Source organism: Abramis brama (assembly GCF_963993115.1).
Source record: "Abramis brama genome assembly, chromosome: 18".
In the NCBI taxonomy this organism is placed as follows: Eukaryota; Metazoa; Chordata; class Actinopteri; order Cypriniformes; family Leuciscidae; genus Abramis; species Abramis brama.
Genome location: NC_139980.1, coordinates 19676680 through 19698130, shown reverse-complemented (window position 1 = coordinate 19698130; position 21451 = coordinate 19676680). Strand labels below are relative to the sequence as shown.

The 21451-nt window shown below is 36.8% G+C and overlaps 1 protein-coding gene across 1 annotated transcript in view; it reads right to left on the bottom strand.

The window, feature by feature from the left end:
- The window catches only part of bcl11bb (BCL11 transcription factor B b), a 40362-nt gene extending 19439 nt beyond the window's left edge, over positions 1-20923 (bottom strand). Inside the window, exons 1-2 of the mRNA XM_084091499.1 lie at positions 20342-20923; positions 11681-12031 (exon numbers count right to left, since the gene is read on the bottom strand). Coding sequence (XP_083947625.1) covers positions 11681-12031; positions 20342-20405 — 415 coding nt within the window. The 5' untranslated portion in view covers positions 20406-20923. The remainder of the gene's footprint in view (positions 1-11680; positions 12032-20341) is intronic.
- Positions 20924-21451: the final 528 nt, after the last annotated feature.

Here is a 21451-nt window from a genome sequence, read left to right as displayed (position 1 = left end):
AAAAATGTCATGGCCCCCAGAATATTTGGTTGTATGAATATCTGAACATGCCATATATCAAAATAAAGAACAGAGCCTCTGCTTTACGCATTCTTTTTTTTTTATCAACACCAATGTGGAAAAGTTGAATAAAAAGCAACATTTTAAACAAAAAGCTGAGAAAAGCAAGTTTTTTTTCTTCTTTAAAGATTACAAAGTTCATAAGCAATGCTTTTATCGCTTGTTTCTGCTTTTTTTTATTTTTTATTAGGAGATTCAGTACTCTTTTGGAAGTTGCGTAATAGCGCCTTCCATATTTCTACTGAAAATTGTTTCACAACGTCCTGACGTTTACATCAAACAAACGTACATATGACAGTTGTCTGGAATATAAATTTAAAAGGTTACACTTTATTTCGATGGTTCACTTTAGACACTCTGCTATAAGTAACTTTGCAACTACATGTCAAATAACTCATTAGAGTATTGTTAGACTGTTGTAGACTGTTATGGTTAGACATTAGGGTTCGGGTTTGTATAATAAATTGACATGTAGTTGCAAAGTTACTTAAAGTCAGTAGAATGTCTAAAGTGGACCATTGGAATAAAGTGTAACCCTTTAAAATATAAGTTTTGTTCTCACACACACCTATCGTTTCACTTGAGAAGACATTTATTCATCAACTGGGGTTGTGTGGATTACCGTAATGTTTGCTTTGTGTGGTTTTTGAAGCGTCAACTTTGAAGGTCGCGAACACTTGCATTAAACGGACTCACATGGATTATTTTTCTAAAAATCATCTGAAGTAAGAAAGTAATCTGGGATGGCATGAGGGTGAGTAAATGATCAGAGAATTTTCATTTATGGGTGGAGTATGCTGAAAAAACAGTATGTGCAAACAAACAACATTGCTCATTCCCAGGGAATTCCCACATTATTGTAGAACCGGCATTAATTTACTGTGAAAATACAGACGGACTGAGAAAAAAGTAAAATCTCCTTTAAAAGCCCTACTTTTACGGTGCCACCCAGCAGGACTCCACACACAATGACAGAAATTTGCCACCAAACTCTGAAACTAAACCACAGCAATGGTAAAAAACTGCTGTTTAATGCATTTTAATTCAGTGCAGTCAACAAGATCTCGTCTTGATAATGACACTGTTTTTATTAACATCCTTTCAAATGTTCACAGACTCTGAGATTTTCTAAACTAAACACGTAAAATGTTTGTTGTCAATAAACTGTGCCACGTGGAAGAGGACATTAAAGTAGATAGATTGCACATGTTGCAGGTTTGAGAGAGTCCGCCAGAAGAGTCTTCTCCTCTGGGCAGCAGCGTGTGTGTGTGGCTTGGCTGCCTGACTGTGACACTGTAGTCAGTCTTTGGCAAATAACTCTCCACGCAAACGCTTTCTCACCCTGCAGTGCCAAGACTATTGTAATGTCTTACTGGTATAGAGACATCCTAATGTCAAGTGAATAAAAGGGAAAGATAAATAAAATGCATTAAGACTTGTCTGTTTTACTTGAATAGATGTGACAGTAACAGTTTAGACCAGCCTAAGATGAGTCTGGTTTTAGAGGGGTTTTGGGGACTTACTAGCTGTTCAGACTGGAAGACCAGATAATGACAGGCTGAGAGATCAATAAAAGCTGCACAATATTGAAAACATATTACCATAATGTGAACAGAATGAAAAAATATATATATATAGGTCACATTCCCGCTGTTTTGATCCACTCAGTATGACTATAAAATAATATTATTTATTTTACAATAAATACATTTATTTTAATAATTATAATTATTTTATTGTGAATATAAAATTAAAGTCCCCCTGTAGTCAATCATTTTATCCCTTAAAACCAAAATGACATCCATGCCTGAAAATTGCTTGCATGTAACTCTACACCCTTGCTTGATTTAGTATATGCGGTTCTATGAATATGCAAACTAGCCACGCCTCCACTCACTCACACCAGCTTCAAACTGCGTTTTTGAGACTGTCTTTGGTTCACTGTAGTTTTAAAGATAAAATACTCAGCAATGGTGTTGACTTATGAATTTACACATGGTTTGTCTTAAAGCATATTAAAAACACCACATAGACATATAAACAACATTAAAAGCTTGATTTTAACCACAGGGGGACTTTAAACAATATATATGTAGTGTAAATAATGTAGTGAAAATTAATGTTAAAAAAATCAGCATTTAAAACATATAATTCTAAAATTACAACTATATTATTCCAAATGAAACTGAACTATAAAATTACAGTACAACAATTAATTTCTTAAATTTCAAATATTCAACCATCGTGCTTTTATTGTTTTGCCTATGATAAGCTCTGTGGGTTTCAGAGTGAAGTGAAGCTGGGTTTCACTGTGTTCATATACACACATTCAGCTCATTATATGTTATTTCAGCGTCTCGTGGTTCATTTACTGTAAACCGAGATGCAGAAACACTGTATCATGAGCTGCACGCATGTAAAGTGAAAAAGTGAAAGTGAAAGTGACATGTGAAGGCCAAGAATGGTAACCCATACTCAGAATTTGTTCTCTGCATTTAACCCATCCAAGTTAGTGCACACACATTAGGAGTAGTGAGCAGCCATTTTGCTGCGGCGCCCAGGGAACGATTGGAGGTTCGGTGCCTCGTTCAAGGGCACCTGCTGGTTTTGAGAATCGAACCCGCAACCTTCGGGTTACCAGTCTCTAACCATAAATCATATCACAATATTGATTTAATTACAATATATCATGCCACCCTAGAGAGCAGCTTAAAGGATTAGTTCACTTCAGAATAAAAATGTCCTGATAATTTACTCACTTTTGAGGAAAACATTCCAGGATTTTTCTCCATATAGTGGACTTCAATGGTTATGAACGGGTTGAAGGTCCAAATTACAATGCAGCTTCAACGGCTCTACACGATCCCAGCCGAGGAATAAGGGTCTTATCTAGCCAAACCATCTGTAATTTTCTAAAAAAATAAACATTCATATACTTTTTAACCACAAATGCTCATTCTGCACGTCCACGACTTCACGCATTAATGCGTGAAGTCGTGGACGTGCAAGACGAGCATTTGTGGTTGAAAAGTATGTAAATGTTTAATTTTTTAATAAAATGACCGACAGTTTCTCTAGATAAGACCCTTATTCCTCGGCTGGGATCGTGTAGAGTCATTTGAAGCTGCACTGAAACTGTAATTTTGGACCTTCAACCCGTTGATTCCCAGTGAAGTCCACTATATGGAGAAAAATCCTAGAATGTTTTCCTCAAAAACCTTAATTTCCTTTCAACTGAAGAAAGAAAAACATGAACATATTGGATGACGTGGGGGTGAGTAAATTATCAGGACATTTTCATTCTGAAGTGAACTAATCCTTTAAACCAGCAAAGACTAGCAAACCAGCTTATAAGTGTAGGTTTTGAAATAGAGCTGCAGTGTTCCATTGGTAGCAGTGCAAATTACATCCAACATTTATGAACCACTGTCATGTCATCTCACCATCCTTGCAATTTCTTCTTAAATATTTCACTTGAATCCAATCATGGATAATTTGACGAAAGAGCGATAGTGAGACAGAGAGGAAGAGGGGGGAAAAAGCGTTACACATCTGGTCAACACCATCGGCACATGTTGAAATTTAGTGGCGACGCTCACAGTCCAAATTAGTGGCGAGTTTTATTCCCTGCTGTGGAAGGAAAAATATCAAATCTGCTGCCATATGACTACAATAAAGTGGTATGTGGAGCGTTTGATGCCTTCATGTGGGAGACTTTAACTCTTTCCAGGGCTCAGCGTGGAGCGCACATGCAGCGCTGTCCTGCTCTATAATGCGTCCAACATGGACCAGGTTGACCCCTGCCGGCAGACAGCACCAGTCAGACTGCGAAGGGGTGGTCTCATTTGGACGGATCCCAAAATATAAGCAGGCCTGAAATCCCAGAGGCTCTAACCACAGGCACCCTGCAACAGAAATGCTGGCATAGCATAGCATAGCATGGGTGTTGCAAGGGATCATGGGTATGGTTTTTGTTAAGTGCCAGGCATCATGGCTTTGCATTTTGCTGGTCAGAGAGACTGAAATTGGTACTGTCCATCAAACACAATAGAGAGATCTGAGACCAGATTTGAGATTTGATGACTTGTGATGAAGTGTTTAATTGTTTTGATGATTAAATACTTTATTGTACCTTGACATAGTAAATAGGACATTTATAGCACTGTAAAAAAAAAATATATTTCGAAAAATTGTGCAAACTGACACTTACATATTGGCTCAATAAATTACTTCCAAATAATGATCGCCATGCAACAAGATGCATTGTACTAATCATAGCTTAAGGTCTTCACTTAAAATTATTAAGGATTCATGCATTCATTGGTTTCATGATCGTGTTTGCCTTGTTACCACATAATTATCTGATGGTAGCCAATAGTTTTCTTTTTTCTTTTCTTTCCTCATATCATATCTATATCATGTCTAAAATACGGTCTGATCAACTTCTGAGATGTAATTTGCATTAGATTGGCTTATTGCCTTTTAAAAACAAACACGTCAAGCTCATGATTTTCTTATTCATCCATTCATTTTATTTTTATTGCTTGTATCAGTAACTGAAAAGCTGGATATTTACATACCATGAAATAAACGATAAAGCAAAATCTACATCGACTGACACAAGTCTCATCCTCATTATATCATTCAATAACTTCTGTTCTGTCACTTGCCAGATGTGGTGGAGGGGAACTTTGTCATTAATGTTAGTTTTTATATTTATTTGCAGATTTTTAACCTATGCAGTGCCACTTTTAAAAGTTCTCTTCGCCACATCAACACATCCTGTTATGCAGAAGACTCCTTAAATGTATTCAGTGTTTTTACGATATTAATAAGATATTTTCACCAAATATCCTGTGTTGGAATTGATTTGTTAATAAAGTGATGTGATAAAATGTAAACCTTGTTGTCTTGGGTTCTGTATTTTGCTTAATGTATTTATGTTTTTCATACATTTTTTTTTCTTTTGGCAAAGTGAGAAAAAAATTGGACCAACAACACTAGATTAGGTTTGGTAAACTAGATTTTTTCAATGGCTCAACATATTATTTCTGATTGAGCCAATGTTAACAGACTGTTGCCACAATTGATAAAATTCCATTCACAGAAATTTAATTAGGGCAATGAAAAAATTTAGATGTGACCAGTCACTACAAAATTTTGAGTTGGAGAAGTATACATTTTTTTTCACAGTGAGGTTGATTCCCTGGAAATTATGAATACTGGGCGGGGCTATCTGTTTATTGACCAATTGGAGAGGGGAAAATTTCTCTTTTTTTTTATTTTTTTAAAAACATACTTCAAACCATTCATCTTTATCCTCCTTCCTTTATAAAAACTTGGGGAATTGTACATTTCAATATGTTTTTTTTTTTATTTCAATTTTAAGTCAACCCTTACAATAAGTACTGTGGTGGAATATGACATACCATACTGTAAGTGCCTTGTTTTTACAAATAGCACCATGGTATGTCCAAAAAATGATGGTTATACAATGGTATGTTTTGCCTCTATTTGTCAGTGAAATTACATAATCTGTATTTTAAATTAGTTCATATTGTCTGTAAAAAAAATCAAGATGTACTGGTTTTAGTTTGAATTTGAGTTGAGAATGTATTGCTGTTGAATTTGCTGAACTAAAAATGAACTGATCTTAATCTATAACAGCGTTCTCAACTGGTATGTGGCGACACAAAAATGGGTCGCAGATCTGTTTGGATAAGATTGCAGACAGCAGAAGAAAAGCAATGCTAAATGCAAATAATAAAATGCAATTACTTATAAATGGATAGTCAATAAAAAATGGTTTTAAAAAGGGTGAAAAAATGAGGGCAGGTTGTGTGACATGCTCTTATCCCTGAAAGCCATGAACAAAACTATGCACAGCAAAAGAAAATATGACCCAGGCGACATTAAAATACATAAAAGAGGATAAAGAGGATAAAATAAATATGGTTTGTGTGACCACAATGTGTTTTTAGCAGTGAATTATTGGCTGCCAAGAGCATGGAACTATCAAAATTCAATTTACATTCATAAAACAAACACCAAAACTATAAAGACTGTAAATCACTGTTCTATGGTTGCTTGTGCATTTATAAAATTGTCCATTTTTGGTACCACTTTATTTTACAGTGTGATTGGTACATGTTACATGTAGTTACTATAGTAATAACTACAAATTATGCATAATTACATGCAACTAACCCTAAACCAAACCAAACCTAACCCTATAGTAAGTACATGTAGTTAATTGATATATCTCATTACTTAATAAATGCACAATTACACTGTAATAAGGACACATTTTATTTTAAGTTTAACAGAATTAAGTCTATTAAACAATTGTATCCAATGTATAATATGGGTCCAGAGACAAAACCATTTGAGAACCAAAAATGTGAATATTGAAACAGTTTTGGAGATTTATGTTGAGGTCTTATGGTCAAGGATAAGCTCAACTTCCTTCATGGTGTCAGACAACATTGTCTCTGTCTGAACTGCTGGATCTGTGGTAAATTTTGCAAAAAGATGTACAGAAACAAAAACCTCTTGATGATTTTTACTTTTAAAAATGCCTGTATAAGAGTACTTGAAACAGCACCTTCATGGAAATTCAAAAGCTGATCCTTGAGCTTGCTGAAGACACTGTGCATTTAAAAAATTGCTCTGAACTTCAAAAACATGTCTTTTCTTTTAACTACAGAATTCAGAAGTACTGTTTTCCCATGCCAGAAAATTAGCAAGAGTTTGGACCTAAAAAAGAGGGAAAAGGACTGTGAAACTGACTCATCAAATTCACTTTCTTTGCTTCAGTCCCTGACACACACACACACACACACACACGCACGCACACACAGTCTGAAACAGCCACTGTAACCCCTAATCACAACCCCGAAGGCTGGACATCAAATGCTGCAACGTTGAAAACAGATGATCAGAGGTAATTAACGCAGTTTCATATGCAAATTTAATTAATGCAAAACTACAAAGTCATTATGCAAATGGCGTCTTCTTGAGCCGCTGTGCAAATATTCATCACTTGGAACAGGGATCAGTCTCCTCATCTTTTGAAACTCTCTCACAACACACACACTCACTCACACACACACACACGGTTCTCTTAGGATCATGTATGAATAGTGTATTTATTTTAAACTTCTTTCCATTGATACCAGACTGGGGCCATCAGAGCAGACAGCTGAGAGGCAGGAAGACACGATTTGGCACAGGAGTGAGACAATGAGACTGTTAGACCGGCACGGTATGAATATTCATGACACTGATTACTTTCCATGATTAAAGCCTACTCTAATATTTAAATGAGCGCATGCTAGGTGATTAGAGGAGCGGTGGAAAGGACAAGCGCACGATGCGGTATACACTTTCTCCAGCGTTCGTGGAGTATGATTAGCTAGATAGTTCAGAGATTGATTAGAAACTAAGGGCAGTTTCAGATATGAGGGAAAAGATTTGAAAATAGCATGAATGATGATGGTACACACTTGACGGCGGAATCCTATCAAAAACAGCAGGTAAAGGGCACTTCTCATGAATAGGATAGAAATTGATGTATAAATCCCATATCTTTTTTTTTCTGAGTACTAACAGATGCTTTAAATAAACTATTATCTAGCATAAAATAAACCTAGCATGAAAAAATAGCTAGTTTAAACACTTGAATTCTCTACATTAGAGGAACAGAGAGAAATATATCTATATATGACTATATATAAAGTAATGCCATTTAAAAATGGTAAAAAATTAATAAATAAATAATGGTTGTTTAAGCTTTTGCTATTTTTGGTACTTTGCTCCATTGTTTTTCTTCCATAGAACACAAAAAGAGATGTTTAGCAGAATGTTCATGCTGCTCTTTTCCATATAATGAAAGTGAATTGGGGTTGTTCAGCTCCAAAAATGTCAAGCACTGTATATTTAAGTCTTCTAAAGCCATTCAATAGTTTTGTGTGAAGAACAGATAGAAATTGAAGTTTACTTTTCTCAAATCTCATATGAATATGCATATATTCAAACTTCCGCAATCAGTTGCACAGTGTCATTGATGTCAAATCTGGTGTGACGTCTCAATGCACAATACTGTATATGAATGCATGAAAATTAGGGGTGGGAGAAAAAAAATAGATTCTCTGATGCATCACGGTTCTCTTGAAGCTGTATTTAGCTAATCATTCTTAACAAACAATTGTTTTAATATATTATTAATTTGGATTATTTTAAAAAGGTACATATAATTAAGTGATTTTATTTAATTATTTATTTAATAAAAAATGCACAATTAAAACTCATTATTGATACAAAAAATAAATAAAAAATAGACAGAGAATGTATGTTTGTTTTTACTCTGGAATCAGATTTATACCCGTAACGTAAACTATAGATTTGAGAGCTGCAGTGGAGTGGAAGATTTCTAAATGTTTTACTTTTTATTTCAACTATTCCTTTAACAAATCTTAACAAACATACTTATCTTAAATCACTTTTGAACTGAACTGCCATTTTCAGCATTCATCATAACATCTCCAGATGAGATGAGAAGAGAAGGGGTTAACACTTGGCGTTTTGGCCCACAGCATGAATGGATTTTGCCTCTAGGCGACCATAGCTCCATATTGTATTTAATTAGCCCCATTAAATATAATCTAATTTGGCTGAAACTTTAAGACAGTTAAGTGGCAATCTAAGGTGTTGAGCTAAGCTTTCATGCTCTGGCAATATTAAAATCAAGCCCTAAGCACCTTCCTGCCCTGCATTTCTGTGGATAACCTTGACGACTTCTGTCAACGAAGCAAAACTAAAGCTGAAGTTGTTCAGTAAAAAGTTCAGATAATATAAAAAAATAAATAAAAAAATAACTCTGTGCTTTAAAAAGGCACATTCAAACAAATACAGAAAACTAATAACTTAAAAAAAAAAAAAACTCTTGACGAGGCTGAAGTCTGGGTCCTGCTGACTTTGTCTCTATTTGTCATATATTCTGACTAGCAAGTGAAGCATTTCCTTGTCCAGGCTGTGTGTGCTGAGAGGAGGGTGGGCGGCACTGTGGTGGAAGATAACATGTGGCCCCTCCAGGCCCCGCACGCTAAACTGAGTCTTTAACCCTCGGAATAAGGAATCTTCTTCATTAATCCCCACACTATGTCTCTTAGCACTTGAATTTTAATGGGCTTTCTTAGCCTTTTTTTTTTCTTTTCCTTAATACGATGATATTTCCCCCAAACACGTCGGGTGAGGATTTCTGGAGTTTGTTCCTCTTAGAGAATTGGTTTCAGCTGCTGGCGCACTCAGGGCTGTTATGTTTCACTTAAAGATGAGAGAAAGAGAGAGAGAGAGAGAGAGAGAGAGAGAGAGAGAGAGAGAGAGAGAGAGACAGACAGACAGAGATGCTGCGTCTTGCTCTAATAAAATCATGCAAGGGGTGTTAATCCCTCTTGAAGGCCCGAGTCAAAAGAAAAGGACCTTTTGAGAGAAGCGATCCAGTCAGAACCGGTGAACAGTATGTGTGTGTTCATATATATCTTTGTGTGTTTGTTTTGTAATAAGCAGAAGTAAAGGCCCGGGTATTCTTCATTTTCCGCGTCCACTCCGTCTCGCGCACAGTTTTCAAGGTATACTTGCAAGGTGTCATTTACAAGGTGTCATTCGCTCGGACGGATAGAAGAAGAAGAATAGTTGTGTACCTGCCATTGTGCAGTTATAGAACAAGAGCCAAAACAAAAACGATGGAGAAGGGTATACTGCTTTTTACGAACTCTTCTTCGACTACTGAACAGTACATCAGAACTGTGCGTATCGCCAACTAGCGGACTCTTCTGTCTCAACATTCACCGTGAGTATGCGCTGTTGTACGCGCACCATACGCGTGTCACGAAAAAGAATGTGCGAGGAAGTCCGCGGACCCCACTGCAAAAAGTGTTCAGTTCACTTACTTAAAATTTGTTTGTAAACCCGTTGCCTTAAAATTATTAAGTAAATAAACTTCATGCTTAATCGAAAAAATTAAGTAATGTGGAATTGTCAAGTTCACATAACTTAATTTTTTCAATTAAGCATGACGTTTATTTACTTAATAATTATAAGGCAATGGGTTTCCTCAATTTTTTTAAGTTAAGTCACCTGATCACTTTTTACAATGATGTGGACAGTGCAATGACATCACATGGATAGTGCGTGGACCGCTTAAGCATTTAAAACTACTTAAATAAAGTCACCCCCAAAAATAAAATTTTGTCATCATTTACTCACCCTCATTTCATCCCAGTACCATTTTAAAAACATGTCCCAATGTTATAATTATTATTATTCCAAAAGGGAATGCAAGGCTGAATATCTGAGCTACTCTTTTTCATAAAACCAAAATGGATGGTGATTTATACTTGTGAAGCTCCAAAAAGGTCTAAAAAGCAGCATAAAAGTACTCTTATGGAACTATTTCGTAAAGACAGCAAGACAGAAGTTGTGATATCCTCTTTTCTATCCTATTATGAAGTAATAGGCTTCTCAAACAAGAAAAAATGTGGGGCGAGACTTGATTTTGTCCATGGGGAATTGATTTGTGGTTTGCTATTGGTGGATCTCATGTGAGTGACAGGTTGCCCCGCCCTCGCGCCAGTAAACGCATCATCAGAGAAGAGAAGTCGTTGCAAGAGGAAGAGGAAGTTACTTTGCTTAAAGATTACGAGGGCATGTGAATCAAATCAAAATAATGATGTGCGCGGATAAATCATTTTATAATAAATATTGCAATATTCTCTACAAAACAAGAATCGTCAAATTTGATTTCATGGTGATTTAAGTCATACAATAGCTTTGTGTGAAGAACAGATAAAAATGTATTATTTTGTTATTGACCGAAAAATCTTATTCTCTTCCAGAGCTCACAAATCTCAAATGAGATCATTTGTATGATTGGTTGTTTTCAATTTAAGAATGGCACCTTTAACCCATCAACATCATCTGACACTAGTGTCATTGTTCAAAGCTCAGCCATCTCTGTGTTTCACGGAGGAAAGAAAATAGTACAGGGTTGAAATGACATGATGAGTCATTTGGTGTAAAATATTCCAAATATAATATTTATTATAAAATATGTCAAATAAGTGAGGTTCTAATTAGAATCGAATGGGTTTTAATATTGATACTGTATAGTAATGTAGTAACCATCTAATAAAAGTTTAATTGTCTGTTAAATGTTAAAAGAATGGTAACCTAAATAATCTAAATTAATTGATTGTATTCAAATAAAAAATGTTTTTTAACATGACTGAATTAATCTAAATATATTAGGTTACACCAAATAAACTAAATTTAAGGGTACGGTCAGGTAGAAATAGCTCTTTACCTTAACAATGGCAGGTTACCACTTTTTAAAGTGTATCAAAAATACGTTTTTAGTTACTATGTACTGTAAAATCGGAAGAACCCTTAACAGGTTCTTGACCAGAAAATACTTTTTTGTTGGTTCTTTAAAAGTGTTACCCATTTCAAGAATATAACTAAGAGTCTTTGTGTGTTTGTAAGTTCACAGACTTCTCTCTCCTGCCAAGCTTCAGACTATTAAACCTTCCCCTCCTCCAGCTCTCAGTGTTAAAACACCTACCTGTTGGGACGCCCTCCTGCTTGGGGCAGATTCCTCTGGCAGGCGTCAGTCGTTTCACCTCCTCCTCCTCTGCTGGCGTGACCTGGATCCCAACCTCCACGGGCCCAGACCTCCGGCACACTTCCACCCGCGGGGGTCTGGGGGACGGGGAGCCGCCATTGTCGGTCGGTTTGTCGAAACAGACGCTGGGTCCGGGACACAGTCTCCTCTTGTGCTCGATAAACACTAGAATATCTCCCAGGGGGAAGTTGGTTTGACATTGACCGCAGGTCAGCAGGTCACTCTCTCCGGCTCCACCCACAGAGCCGTCCGATGGGCACTGGTCCACCCCTGCGTCATGATCTGGCCCAGCTGAGGCGTGAAACACAGTGGGGGAAATATCAATCAGTGCACAGTGCATAATAATAATGACTGGCCTGTAATAATCAATTTTGAGATGTAACAGATCAATCTGGTAGTTGCAAATACTGTAACTGTAGATATAAAAGTCTTTCAATGTGTTTCTGCCTGTTTGAATCAATTTGAATATTCTCTTTTTTTATATATTTTCCAATCCATTTAATTTATCATTGATAAAATCCATAAGGGTCTAAGTTAATGTTTTGGTCATCTGAACCTTATAGGATTTAAATTAAGTTTCAACCTTAAGTCAATACCAAATTATAAATAAAGGAAATCATCAAAGCTGTTTCTGTAACTATCAACGTCACAAAATGCACCACTGAAGCTATATATTTGTGTGTGTGTATATATATATATATATAGTCAACATTTGAAGTGGATCAAAACCTTTCATCAAAGTTATCCATGAATTTTGAACAATACCCGTTGATTAACTTTTTTGATCCACTTATTTATATATATATATACATAATGGCGATTCACCAAAGACGGCTGTCATTTGTGATTTGCAAGATTTGCTGCTAGCGACAAGTGTGACTAACTACAGCAGTGTGAACAACATTCCATGTTTGGCAAGTGCAGGTGAAGATTATTTGATTTCCAAAAGATGTCAGAAGTTCCCCAACGGTAACCACATTCAAGTCCGGACTGAAAACATCTGTTTGCATTCTCAAATTAACCACTGTGCTGAAATTTTTACTGATCCTGAGTTGAATCTTCAAACAGTTATTTTGGCTGTCAAGCTCCAAAAAAGGCCAAAAAAAGCTACAAAAATCATACATCAGTCATACATATCAAGCACTATATTGCAGGTCTTCAGAAATCATTTCATAGCTTTTGTGGGGAACTTATAACAGTTATTTAGGATGTTCACTGAAATTCATGTTCTCTACTTCAGCTGTAATGTAAACCATATTTGATAGAAGAAAAGACTTTCAGTGAATTGCAACTTAAATTGCTGTCTTGTTTGTCACAAAAAGCTATCATATGAATTCAGAAGACCGAATTGACTACTTTTATGCCACTTTTTTCGTCATTTATGAGGCTTGACAGTGAATTGTCATTTTATGGAAAAGAGCTCCTTGAAGATTCTTCAAAAATACTCCTTTTGATTTCTATGGAGAGAAAAAAACGCATCCATTTGCAATGACATGAGAGTGAAAAAGTAATGACAATTTTTTTTTTTTTGCTTTAACTTTTATATGTCTTTTATATCTCTCTTTATAGCTCTTTTTTCTTTATTACGACGGTGTAAAGCATTTTGAATTAACATTGTGTTCTATATAAAATGTGGAATATTATAAATAATTGCCTTGCCTTCACAAGGCTGACTTTAAAATAGTAGGTTTAACTAATTAAAGGACCTGTCAGGTTTCTAAATGACAAATTGCTATTGGTGTGTCTGTGATTTTTGCTCTTCAGTTATTGTGATTTGCAAATTTGTTGGTTTTTTTTTTGTCTGGCTATCAAACTGGTCCAGACATGATTAACTTGCCTGTTGTGGAATTGCATGTACTGTAGACTCAGTAGACGACAAATTAGTTCTTTAAAACGACTTCATGGACCAAAATGTTCCACACACATTTGCAAACTATCCTCACAAATCACTGCGAGTGTCTAAAAAGAGCAACGGACAGAATCTGTTAATAAAAAAATAATCTCAAGCTACTGTAAAAAATCACATGATCAATAAGTAATGACATGTTTTTTTCTTTACATTGCTTTAACTCATCAAAATAAGTTAACCGATTTTCAACATTATACAAGATTCAAATAATTTTTAAGTTAGTTTAATGTAATTTAAGTTGACACAACTTAAACATCCAAGTTGACAGGCAGCAACCTTTTTTTACAGTAGCACTAGTATCAAGGAAAACGGACTCTCAAATATTTACAAAGTCAATATTTACAATCTCAAAACTGTCTCAAGCATTTCTTTGTGGAACTGATATGTCGATATGGTCCTCTGTGTCTAATACTGTCCGCAAAAAAGGGAAATTCATAGCTCACACAGCATAGACGAACACCTGTGAGTTGCACAGTAAGATGAGTGGAGGGTGTGTGTGTGTGTGTGTGTGTGTGTGGCAAGTAGTACAGTCGCAGTCTTGCAGTGGTATCTGTGTTTCCGGTCTACTTTTCTGCACGCTGGACGGATGTTGGAGAGGTGCACATGCACCATACAGGTATATCGCAGCAGACAAACTAGTGCTCGCAAAAGCCGCAAAACAGCCTCAAAATACGCTCTCAGGCATGGGTCGCCTCACATCGCAGGTGCACCTTGGGAACAGTGGTTAAGGAGCCTCACAAACAGCCGTTTTCGTGTGTGAAAACCAGCCTCATCTTTGTCATTTCGCACCCTCTCGAAATTCCCTGTTTGGCATCTCGACGCCCAAATTATTATCGATGACGAAACAGTCAACTATTTGCTGCGAAATGGATCTGACTCAACACACAAAACCACAAAGAGATACAAAACAGATTCACAGAGAGAGAGAAAAAACAGCAGCAGTATGAGATCCGATAGCAAATCAACTTCAGTCTCTGCCTGAGAGACAAACACAATCTTCAACAGAGTCCTGGGAAGAGCGACAGTAACTTGACTCCTGTAACATTTTTTTTGACTCAGCACAGTGACCCACAATCCCTTGGGGCATTTAGTGACAAATTGATATTTGGAGTTCTTTTAAAACAGTATATCTTGATCTGTATTAAATTTAGAACATCTGACTTCATACATTTCAGGGTTTCCCATGGGGTTTGTGAGTTGATGAAAAGCTAAACAATTAATTGAAATAAAACAGTAACACTTTATTTTAAAGTGTCCTTGTTTGTTACACATTACAACTATAAATTATGCAGAACTACATGCAACTAACCCTAAACTAAACCTATTCCTAACATTATAGGGTTACATTTTATTTTAAGCTGTCCTTGTTACACTGTAATTATCCATTTAAGTACAGAGTAATATTAATGAACTACATGTACTTACTATATGGTTAGGGTTTGGATTGGTTTAGTTTAGTTGCGTGTAATTATGCATAATTTATAGTTATTATTAGTAACCACATGTAACAATGACACTAAAATAAAGTGTTACCTTGCTTAAAAACAATCAATGTATAAAGCGCTATATAAATAAAGGAGACTTGATTTGACTTGAAATATACTTTTAGTTATAGTTTACATACAAGATGAAATGTCATAACACTTTCAAACTCACGACAAAATAACTGCACTGTGATTTTTGCCGTGCAGCCAAAGAATTTATATAAAGAATTTAAAAATGAAAACACAAATAAAAATATTTGATCTGTTTATTTGCACGTTGTTAAAAAACATATTGTTGGTTTAACTTAAAAAACTAAGTTGCCTTAAAGTTTTGAGTTCACTGAAATTAATTTTTTTGAGTTAATACAATGAAGGAGATTGGTTTAATGAAAACAAACTAAAAATATTATGTTATCTGAACCACATTAATTATCTAAGTTCATTTGACAAAAGATAAAAAGTTGTGATAACAAATCATGAAAATCAACATCAGAGGACCGTGAACATATGATTGTGTCGTTAAATTATTAAGTTATTATTACCTTAAGTAAATATTTTACATCTAAGGGGTTCAGCTGAGAGGAAGCTTTAGGAACCCCTGACTGAAGTCAGTTTCGGCAGCATGTGATATCTAAACAGATATAAACCGACATCACACACACCGGGCCGCTGCCACACACTCGGCTCTCGAGAGCGGAGCAGTGGAGTAACGCCAAGGAGGAGAACACAAACATCGTGGACTTGGAATGAGTCCAATGCCACAGAACTGAGCGCTGGGAGGGAGCCGTCCCGAACAGGCCAGACGAAAGCAGCGGACTCGACAGGAGAAGGGGGTTGTGGGAGCCACAGGTGTACAGCAGATGATGTGTGTGGTGTGATATTTCAATCAGACGCCGAAACACACACCTTTAAAGGCTGGTATTATCAATTACATACATCATCAGCTTAGGGTTTCTATTAATAATAATAATACTGTAAATTTACAGATATTTGCTCACTATTCAGGGGAATAAAAAGGTCCATAGATATGCAATCTAATCCAACTTAGGAAAATTAGGAAATAAACAGTCCATTTTAAAACAAAGAACCATGATATATAATGATTGAGATTGATTTAAGATTCTTCACTAAGGCAATGATCAAAAAAGCTCATTTGTGACACTGACCATGCAAACTCTTTTGAACAAATAGTCAGATTTGATTTGCACTGAAGTGTCAGACAATCATTGAAACATTCTCGAATAATACTGGAAAAAAATCAGGTTTTGCACAAATGGAGCAGCTTCTGCAGCTAAAGTGCGGTGGGGCATACAAAATAGATTTTCAGAAATGCATCTATTGTTTTAATCAACATTTCACTGATACGATAATATAAAAATAATAATAAAAAAATGCAGTGGTCTCAGACTTTTGAACCCCACTTAAAATATGTACACAAAGAGGAAACCAGTACATACGTATACATAACACTAAGAATACAAAGTGTGTAATGAAACAATCTATAAAAAAAAAAGTGAATGACCCTCAGGAAGAAAAAAAAAAGTCTAGTTATCCTATTAAAAAGCATTTTAATAACACTGTAGTAATTAGAGTAATTTGTGTTGGAAGCAAAGATAAACGTTTATGAACTACTCATTAAAAAAAATCCATACTCATCAACAATTTGCCTAATTATGAATAATTCTATATAATGAATAATTTGAGGTCAAATCTATGATGATGGTTATGGCCCTGGATTAAAGTAATAATAATTAAAAATAAACACATGTAGCGGACGACAAACATCACAGAGCGCATTCAGCACAATTCACAGATTGTGAGTGCTATATATTTGAGGATCTGTTAACGTCTTCAGCATGTGTGAAAAGACTTTGCCTAATTGTGATTTCTGAGCTCACAGGTGCAAGTAAAAAAAATGAAAAAAATTCCATATGCAGACGTGCTTATCTTCATTTAAGGCCTATACACTCTCAACTGCTTCTGGACGTGTGCCAAACAAATGCGCACAATTCTGAAATGCACGTGTGCGCTAGTGACTGAAGTCTCCCATAAAGCTCTATATTTGAAAGCAGAACCACAAACATTGTTTTAAAAAGTTAGTGTAGGAGAGGACGTGAAATGTTTAGGAGCACAGCGTCTATATTACTGCTCCCCAGGGTGAAGTCTATACAGCAATAAACTGAATTAATTACCTTTAGCGTAAGATAAGAGATTTATACTGAGCCTGTTGTGGGAATGATACACTTGGGAGAAGAGATAGCAATTTAGGGTATTAACCATTATAAATACAGTTATCATGGTTCCTGAAGGCAGTAATCAGATTCTCAAGGAAAACACACACACACACACACACACACACGATCACTTTCCCTCTCGTAAGGACTTACAGCACCCCCTATCAGCTTCAACCGTGCACACTTACACTCCACTGAAGCTGTGCAAAACAGCAAACACGACACTCGTGAAATAAACCGAACAGAGACTCGCCTATAATATTTGCCAAGTCAGGTCAGACGAGTCCGATCAGCGGGTAACCGCACGTCCATCAAACAGCTCTCGGCTCACACGGTCTGTGAAAGAAGTTCTCTCCAAGGCTGTGCTGACACACACAAAGAGGCTGGAGAGTGCTATAAAATCACTCCTAAAAAAAAGTCAGCCAGCTGTAAAAGGCTGATGTGACCCTTTCCACTCTCAGAAATCAAAGGCACAGAGGTCCAGTGGTTCACGGTGACCAGCGGCCACTAAAAGATCACGGAAAACGTCATGTGAACATTCAAAGCAAGAGTCGTTTTAGCATCTTAAAAGCCAGTGAGGGCCCTAATGGACGGCCCCCACCCACAACCGACCCACCAAAAAAAAAAAAAAAAAGCAGAGATGTAATGAATCATACATGTTCACATAATTCACATGCTTCTTATGAAGAAAAACTAATGAGTTTCAACTGAGGCTGCCGTTGCGGAAATCTAAATACGAGCGCTTTCGTCTCGAAGACTTCCTCAAGAGCCCGTATTTTGCATCTACGAGAGCCCTGCCATTTTAGGTCGCGGCTCGAGACGTCTTTTTCTAATGCGCACACCTGCGGGTGGAGAGTGCACCCCGCGTTTATTTCAAGACGGGAAGTATGTGGATATTCCTGTTTCCTTGAGTGTGATCTATAGGTCCTGCCGCTCTCTATTGTGCAACCTCCAGCTAAACGACATGTTTTTGTGCCAAGAGCATTGACATAGCCAAATGAGGGCACTTTTGGGTTTTCCCCTGCGGACCGACACCCCTGAAAGAGCGCGAGGATCTTGCCCCGTGAAGGCTGGGGTGGAGGGTGGCGTGCAAACCTGAGCCGAGTCCACTTTAAAAAAGTGTCGGTTTACGCTCTGTACACATGCGATGGAGTGTATAGAGCGCACATGTAAACTGTGCATTTGCCAAGCGACACACACTACTGCCAGACTAATTATGTTTGTATTTGAGACACAGTATAATTATTCTGCTCAACACATTTGCACACTGAAACATACACTGGACAGGTTAGTAAGCACTATGTACACGACGTTTTCATGTTTGTTGTTAATCAATAAAACTGGAAAGAAACCAGAAACAATAACTATGGGGGGGGGGGGGGATAGTTTATTTAACTATCTGCTAAATAAACCGCATCAGGTGAAATGAACTGGCTGACTAGCAGTGGTTTTGAATTTAAAGGCCACCGGCTCTCTATAAGCCCACCCACTCCTTTTACACATTTTTCTCATCTCCTGTCTTCACTTTTTCTGAAAACGCCAACATCATAAACAGTGTCAAATTTGACGTGTAAAGACCATCTACTCACGACTGAATCAGATATTTTCAGGAAGGCACGCCTTCGCATTGTACACACATTCTCAGTGAAACCAGAAATGACTAAATAAATAACAAGGCAAAAAGCACTGATCATAAAAATGTCAAGTTAGATAAATACATAATAATTTTTAATATGAATTATTTTGTTAAATGCATCTTGAGGTCAGTCAATAAAATGTGTTACTGGAGTACGGGATAATTCATATCAATGATATGCAAAGTATTATTAATGGGGGAAAAAAAAACCTTCCTGGTCTTTTATTGTTTGTGGCTACAATCAGTGTTGGAAACGCTTATGAACATTTTGTGAAGATTATATCACTAAGCTTTTATAAAGTAGACAGATTAGGTTGCATTGTGTAATTCTGAATAGTTTACACTTCAGCTAATTTATGTTTCTTTTTTATTGTGCAAAATAAAAAAGCTTTTAGGTGAATAAAAAAAAACTGAGCAAAAGAAAACTTAAATAAGGGTTTAGAGCACTTGACGCTTTTACATAAAGTTTTACAAGAAATAGTGCTTAAAGCATCTTAGATAAAAGGCTAAATTAAGGATGAACGATGAATGATCAACATCCATGCATCTGATCCCTGATATTGTAAAACAGAGATTATAATAAAAATACACAACAAATTATAAACGTATAAGCACTTTGTTTTTAGATGTAAATGAACGGCAGGCTATTTAGCAAAGATTTGGCCTTTTAAATAAACAACATAAAAATAAACTTGACAAGCGATGTGTGTGTGTGTGTGTGTGTGTGTGTGTGTGTGTGTGTGTGTGTGTGTGTGTGTGTGTGTGTGTGTGTGTGTGTGCTGAGGTGGGACAGAGCAGATGAGCGTGGGGGTCTCTCAGTATTTTGGGTGACTGTAAGCTATGAATTATATTTAGCACTTGGAAATTTTTCAAATCATTTATTCACAGTAAATGTGAATCATCCATAGTATCATCATAGTGACTGACTGACATAAACAATAAAAACTAACAGGCCCCAAACTGTTATAGATTATCGATAAATAAAAACGAAATAATAGTATAGTGCACATAATTACATTTACATTACATTTACAAAAAAATAAAATAAATAGTACTTATATATGGTTTATGTGCTGATAATCATAAACGTGTAACACTAGCAGTGCTACATTAAATAAAGCTAATCGCGTTTACTTACAGATATCAGTCTGACTAACAGATAATGATTGTTGTTTTTGTTAGATAGCCTACACCTTCTGCGCTTGCGAAAGAAAGAAAGAAAGAAAGAAAGAAAGAAAGAAAGAAAGAAAGAAAGAAAGAAAGAAAGAAAGAAAGAAAGAAAGTTTTGATGAAGTATCTAGGAGACAGTGTGTGTGACAGTGTGTGTAGGCAACTCACTCGGTCGGTTCTCCCTCTGTGTGAGGGACAGATGCTGTGGGTTTCCTTGCTTCCGTCGGGACATCGCCCCGCATTCACAGCAGCATCTCACGGACACTCGGACTAATGCTCCCGAAGCTCTCCAAACTTTCCTCCACTGTCCAGGTATTGTTCCCACTGCGTTCGCGGGTCGTTATCAACGGCTCAAACGAACACTTGTCCTCTCAGAACAGAATAAATTGGTCTCGGCTGTTGTGAAGCGGTAACTAAGTGCCACTTAACCTGAGACAGCGATGTGAGGAAATCACTCCGACGACAACCTCTGACGACATCGATTCCGAGTCTTTAAATGCAAATGCTCGTAAAACAGTTGTTGTCCGGTTATAATGGAAATCCAAGATCCGTGGACGGCGGGTTCGCCAGGTGAGCGCAGTCTTTGGCACAGTCCTCCATGTGCGCTTTGGCATCAGAGCGCAGAATGGCTCAACCTCTGAAGACAACACCTCCTCTCCAGATCAATCAGGACCCGAGCAATCACGTCTCAGGGAGGACCCAGCGCCCGCGTGTGTGTGTGCGTGTGCGTGTGTGGCAGGGGTTGCCTCTGAAGAATGGAATGGGATTCAAGTTCAAGTACGGGCGTGATGTGACGCGTGGCGCTGGGGGCGACTAGTGGCGGCAGTCTGGGTACAGAGGGGTCTTCATGCCCACCAGTAACGAAAACTACAAAACTTACAGGAAAAACGGCAACTTTGGCTGCTAGAAATTAACCGACATTACGATGACAACGTTTTAGACACTATGGGATGACATGTTGGTGCTCGTTTGTTTCAATTCAAAACCGTATATGCCAATGTTTCATTAAATAAAATAAGTTAACACTTTATTTTAAAGTGTCCTTGTTACATATGTTACATGTACTTACCACAGTAATAACATGCATAATTACATGCAACTACTGTAACCCTAAACCAAATCCTTATCCTACCCTAACCCTATAGTAAGTGCATAGTTGCTTAATATTACTCAGTACTTAAATATATAATTACACTGTAACAACGACACCTTAAAATAAAGTGTAACCTAAAATAATATTCCGGCATAGCCTGCTTAAACAACTAAAATCTGATTTGT